The sequence below is a fragment of the Cyprinodon variegatus genome, unplaced genomic scaffold (assembly GCF_000732505.1).
Source record: "Cyprinodon variegatus isolate N-32 unplaced genomic scaffold, C_variegatus-1.0 Scaffold724, whole genome shotgun sequence".
In the NCBI taxonomy this organism is placed as follows: domain Eukaryota; kingdom Metazoa; phylum Chordata; class Actinopteri; order Cyprinodontiformes; family Cyprinodontidae; genus Cyprinodon; species Cyprinodon variegatus.
Genome location: NW_015151177.1, coordinates 343035 through 349858, shown reverse-complemented (window position 1 = coordinate 349858; position 6824 = coordinate 343035). Strand labels below are relative to the sequence as shown.

The following is a 6824-nucleotide window of genomic DNA, read 5'->3' as shown; positions in this document are numbered from 1 at the left end:
CTCGTAGATGATGATAAATAACATAGTTATGTATAATATATTACATTTCTGACTGTATATCCCTGTAATTATTACACACTGTAGCTTTAAAGAAGGATCCTGAGTCTATTTTTGTTTGAATTTAGGTATTGAATAACAGAGTGACACTTGTGTTTCAATAGACACCTAAAACCATCAGATTTCTGAAAGTCAGTTCAGTTGATTTATAGACTAATTTTACATGCAACTCCACATGTATGACAAGGAGTGAATCTGATTTAGAATGAAGACTCTACGCTGCTATAAGTTAGAGTAGTGCTTAGTATCTATACAAAGACTGATATAAAGCTTGGAAAATATATATTTTCAGGACATTTTAAAATGAACTAACAGAGTGAGGGCATAAAGAAAACTACTTGCCAGCCTCCCTTTCATGTTTGCTTTTTTAAGCCATATTTTATCTATCTAAGTTTAAACTTTAAAAAAAAATGCAGATTGCCAAATGAAATGACAAATTGCTCTTCAGAAAAATAGCCTTCTGATAGAAATGAGATCTAATTTAATAGGTTGTATATCACTATTCAAACAAAGAGCTTCTCATGCATCCAGTCTAAGCTTTAGTAGTTAGGCAACAATTGTTACAATGTCTGTTTAAAAACAGCACTTGTTGATTTTTATCAGGACAACATAAATTTGTATCAGTGTATATTTTTTTTATCTTAAATTAGACACTATTAAAGTAACATTTAGTAACTTTTAGCCACTAGGGATGCTAGACCTGTAACTTCCAGGTTTAGTGCCTCTGAAGGTCTCCCATGTTTTGGAATCTGATAGCAGACCACTTTGAGCTGGGAGTTAAAGAAATCAACAACAACCTTTGGCTTAGTTAGCTGTGACTTTGGGTCACATGACTTATTCAGTAACGGATCCAACCTTCTCATTACATATGCAGGTCTTTGAGCAGGGCAGACTAGAAGGAGCACTGATAGACACCAGGTGTTGTATGTTGTAGGGGTGTCCCGATTCAACCTTTTCATTTCTGATACGTTATTGATATTGACTATCAATAATGCAAATTATACATCCTTTTATTACATAAAATCTATCAGGTGATATTTTTCAAATAAAAAATACTTAACATCAAGTAGAAGAACTGACCCATTTCCTTTTCACCAAACAGTTTCATAATCTTTGTTGAAGATTTCAGAGGCAAGTCGATAGATTCCGATATTCATTTTTTGGCTGATATGGCTGATATTTCAGATAATGATATCGGATAAGGACACTCCTAATATATTGACCTATAAAGAATTATTTAATATATCTCAAATCAAGCTAATACTACAACATTTAAATATGCTTAAAGTTCCAAAGCAGGTCCTCAAGATCTTTTGTCCCACAGATTTTAAAGGCATCCCGGCTCCATTACATCTAATTTTAATGACTGAATTACCTCTTCAGTCATCAAGTTTGGCAAAGGCTGAGCTATTAATTTGATTCACCTTTGTTAGAGTAGACATGCATCTAAAACCTACAGGACAGTAGATATACCATGTTTTATACATTTGTATTGGTTAGCAAATACCATATATCCCTTCAATAGTTACTTCATTTAGGACAGAGATATTTTAATGAAAAAGATAAAAAAAGGCTTTTTGTGAAAGAGCATGTAATGGGACATACCGGTAACATAAGGGAAAACCTACACCAAAGATAGGAGAGAATAATGCTAATGATAAACAAACAGCAAGAAGGTGAGTGTTTACAGACATGAGACAACATTATTTGCTCAGCGTCTGCACTATTGTGTGATTTTTCTGCATAACTTTCCACAGAGAAAGGAAAGTGAGAGTAAATGGGGACAGTTTTTGTGCGCCACAGGAGAGAAGGGGAGCGGTGACCAAGTGCATTAACATACAGATAGAATAGGAAAAGAGTTTTAATGTACTCAGGAGGCTGAAGGAATGGAGATGTAGAATGAGAGGTGGAGAGGAAAGGGCCAATGAAGACGAAGAGAGAGGAAGACAATCAGCACAGTGGTGACACAAAGGCAGGCATCCGTGACCTTATATCTCACTTCATCATGCAGAAAAAGAAATAAAAAGGCCTACAGGAAGGAAAAAAAGGCAAGAGTAAAAAGACGATGAGAAGGATGGAGGGAAAGACCAAGTCGGAAATACAGAAAACGAAGAAAATTTAAAAAACAGCTTAGGGATCACAGAAAAGTGTGTAAGAATGAGAACATGGAGGTGAAAAAGAAGCTAAAATCAGCTTTAGGAATGGGCTGAAAGAAACCAAAGCATTGAAAAGCTTTAAAGGACAGAGAATCTGTGAATAGAAATAGAAACAACAGAATATTAAGACACACACAGGTCCAGTATCTGACACTCTGCATACTAAAGAAGAGACAGTGGACAACTTGTGCCTGGAGACAAACGGGCACCAGAGACTCTATCCAGGGCGAAACAAAGAAAAAGAAAAGCTCAACGGTGAACTATCTATGGGTTCAAAGTGACCCTACTAAAAGGTTGTTGGTTGTGAGGACAGCCAGAGGTGACATCTATTTTATGATGGAAAGTTTCTGAATAGAAATGAATAAGAAATGCAGAAAATAAAAGAAACCAGCTGAGATCTTCACTCCTCCTTTGTGGTGTGAGACTGAGAACATGCCTTCTGTTAGCAGTTCTGCATTCACACCTTGCAGCACTCTGTCCTCACAACGTTAACCTTCACCACTCATTTCTCTGAGGGCCTGGAAGCTGCTGTCATTGCTCCTAACGCAGGATCCTGACCGTGTTTCAGCTCTTAAAAGCCCGTTAGTGTAAATGTCCAGCCTTGTGTGCTAATGCTGGAAGTGAGAAACCTGTCAAGTTCACGCGGGGCCAGAGATGCTTGGCTTGGCTTGCTAAGCTGTCAGACAAGACAGAAAGAACTCAAACTGTTGGTAAAGTCACTTCTTTTATTTAGAAAATGACAACGCAGCTCTAAACCAGCTATCTAACAACTTATTTTTCCTGCCAGACACAAGCGCATGTCATGTAATGTTTGTCAGTACATGAATAACCAAGATTACTGACACTTTAATGGAACCTTAAGCTATGAAGTATTAAGCTCTAACATCTCCAGATATTTGTTTGCTTTGAGTAAATCAAAAGCTGTTTTTTCTGAATTCTGAATGTATTTTCACAGTTTGCTCAAAGTCATGTCCAATCTTTGTTAAATTAATGCATGTAAGGACAGATCTCATCAGTGATAAATTGTTTCTCATAAGACAAGACAAGAGAAAGTTAAGTAGAACAAGTACAAAAATTTACAAAGTAGATGTAATTCTAAAACATGTTAATTTAAGCATAAATAGACTATATTGGAGTATATTCAAGTCCAATATAATATGTTTGTGTATATATATATACACAAGGGGTGTTCAATAAGTAATGCCCCTGGCCCATTTACAGATGTTTGATCCAGCTGAAATTTTGCATGTGAAGAATTTTAAATCTCTATAGATTAAATAGCAAATTACAGCTCTGAACTAATTGTGGTTTCTGATTTCTTGGTGTTAAAACTGAGTCAAGTCTGAGTTTTTTGCATTTGAAAAGACGGACACAACGGGAGACTTTTAATCAAATGAAAGTAACTTATATTGATAATGTCCCATAATATAACCTTGTAAAACCTTTTGCAAGATCATATAACGGGCATCATCACCATTGACTTTATGGTTACTTTAATTTCATCAAAAGTCTCCCGTGGTGTGAGTCCTTTCCAATAGAAAACCGGTTCACTGCTCGACACTCAACTCCATTTCAGACTTTACTCAGTTCAAACATCTGTAAGTAAGTAACCACAAATGGTTCAGAGCTGTAGCTGTTATTTAAATCTATACAGATTTAAATAACGTCAAATGCAAAATTTCAGCTTGATCAAACATCTGGAAGTGGGTTAGGGGCATTACTTATTGAACGACACTCGTATATATATTTTTTCTGTTTTTGCATTAATAAACATGTTTTAATATTATATGTACTTTGTAAATCTTTGTACTTGTTCTACTTAACTTTCCTTGGTTATAGGTATAAAGGCATATTAGACAGGATATAAGTTATTTTTTGTTGGTATGTTTTGCTTGTTTTCTTTTTTTGCTAAATTTAATCACATATAAAATCTCATACACACACACACATACACACACATATATATATATATATATATATATATATATATATATATATATATATATATATATATGTTTGTTTAAAGTTGGTTTTATAATGTTTAAAAGAGTAGGATATAGGATGTTTATAAGATTTAAATTACAAAATAGGTCTTGAAAAAAATAAATTAAAAATAAATTTTTGTAATCTATGTTTAGATCGATGACTAAAACGAACATAAAGTGATTAACCTAAAACATGATCACTCAAATTTTGGGTGATAGGAACCGATAGGAACAGATGTCCCTCCTTTCTACACATATCAACATTGCTGTAGTTTAAAGACATAGTGTCCTTATATCAAACAGACAAATATCAGGGTAAGATTACTAAAATTTTTTAACAATTACTTTACTTCATAGTAAAATTTTCTGAGGTCTTGAATCCAAAACCGAAGGTGATTAAATCTTGTGAATCTAGGCGTGGTTCACTAGTAAAACCAAATAAACTGAATTAAATACAGAGGGTCCAACAGTTTTCTGTCGACCCGCTTTACGTTGGCAAAAAGCTAATTCCAGCTTTCTCCACACAGCATTACCAAGATGGAGGGTCCTTGACCCAAAATGCCTCAGTCCATTAGAAGCACAACTGTTTTCCTAAAGACTATTATATAAATATATGGTTTATATAGTAATATATAGTAAAACTATTTGAATGTTTATCAGAATGAATGAACATTAATGTAATTTATTAGCAGAAAACCGACATTACATTACATCCTCAAAAGGTCATTTAAGAGCACGCTCTGGTTAACTTACCAGGAGGTTATTGGGTGCAGGTCTCTCCTTGGGGTTCTTCCGCATACTAAGAAAAGAGAGATAGAAGCAGAGAGTATGTGGTCTTCAATTGCCATATTTCTAAGCGGAAAAGAGATGTTTTTGTTCTTTTAATATATGCATACTTTTCATTAATAAATTCATCTATGAAAGAAGTTTTTCTAAAACTCGATTATGCCACAGAAGCTGAAAAAAGTAAGCCTGAATAGCTGTACAACACAGGTAATTTATTCCACATAATTAGAGCATTTGTGTGCGTGTCCTCCATATTTTGTTTACCGCGGTCCGTCAGAACGACCGACACGGGGGACTGTGTGCAGTTAATCGTGAAAATGCTTTATGTATCATAATGAAAGGGCCGTGACCGTCTAAGAATAGTCAGACAGCAAAGTACAAAACGCTGCAGCAAGGCAGGACGGAGCACCTGTGCAGAGAGGTGTCCTGTTTGAGCAAGCCGCCACGGGGGACAAACAGCAGCTGCCGTGGTCTGCTGGTGAGCGCTGAGCACACACACTCGTACACAGAGCATGCGTGTGGTTTGGGAGTGCATGTAAATGTTTGTCTTCCTGTAAAGGTTACAAGTGGCTAATGAATCAGAGGCAAACTGGGTAAACATGAGATTTGTCCTCCTGCATTAGAGAGGCTCTGTCAAAAGGACAGCTTTTGAATTTATAGCCAGCATCTCTGAAACCTACTACGACACAATACGTCAACACACACAGGAACATGCACTTTAATGGTATTATATAGAAGAAAAAAAACACTTGATTCATTTAGGATCTTTTGGCTCATGCTGGACAAATACAGCCTGCGGTGGTTTGAACTGTTCAGTCCAACACACTAGAGCCAGACATGGGCAGCATTATGTTGCTCAAAGGATACACAAATGATCCTATGTGATTAAATCATTAAAACCAATCAAAAGTGTTCTAAATAATAAAAAAAAAATATATGTATCTCTCAAACACATGAAAACTTTGGCACCAGCTGCCGCTGACTCACCACTGAGTGATGAAGTTAACAAACTTTTCACTGAACTGTCCAACAGGAAGTACCGGAGGGTCCTGTGAAAAGAAAAAAATTATTCAGATTAAAAAAATATTTGAATTAACGACAATAATTTTTTTTTAACTTACCCTTTTTAAAAATCTGATTTTTACTGACAAACATTACTATGACTACAAAAAAAAAAAATAAGGAAACCCCAGCTGAAATGTTTTGTGAGCCTCTGACATGTTCATTCACAACCTTACATAGAGGCACACCTGAAAACACTGCTTCCATTCAGCTAACATTAAAAGAAAACCTAAAGAAAGAAGCGCTGTGGACAGAGGTGGGTAATAACTATTTACATTTACCAAGCTACATTTACTAGAGCAACATTTTGACAGAAATATACTTTTACTGTCCCATACTTTTGAATGTTACTTGAGCAATATATTAGTAAAATATTGCTATTCTTACATGAATAAAATAATTACCAACAATCTTGTTTTAAACAATGACACACAATGAATATTTATGTCAAAGTGAGAATTTTTTTTGTACACAAGTTTACACTATTCATTATTATTTATCATTATTATTTTTTTTATTTATTTATGTGTTGTTGTGTATCATCTCTTCATGGGCCATGAATCTGTTAAATAAAGCAAACAATCAATCAATTATATCTGGTGAACCTCCTCTTATATTTGAAGGTCAAGAATGAAAACATTAAGCAGTAAATATTGTGACTGGAGGTAGTGGGTTTATAAGTTTAATGTTAAAAAGAACATTGGTTTGGAAAAGTATTTCTTATTTTTCAATTAGATTATTTTCATATTATATATATATATATATATATATATATATA

The 6824-nt window shown here is 34.7% G+C and overlaps 1 protein-coding gene across 2 annotated transcripts in view; it reads right to left on the bottom strand.

Moving 5' to 3' along the window:
* Positions 1 to 6824, bottom strand: part of map2k5 (mitogen-activated protein kinase kinase 5) — a 75601-nt gene that overhangs the window by 14836 nt on the left and 53941 nt on the right. For both annotated transcript variants that reach the window (XM_015395079.1, XM_015395082.1), the window contains 2 exons: positions 5972 to 6033; positions 4952 to 4997 (listed from right to left, as the gene is read on the bottom strand). In XM_015395079.1, coding sequence (XP_015250565.1) covers positions 4952 to 4997; positions 5972 to 6033 — 108 coding nt within the window. The remainder of the gene's footprint in view (positions 1 to 4951; positions 4998 to 5971; positions 6034 to 6824) is intronic.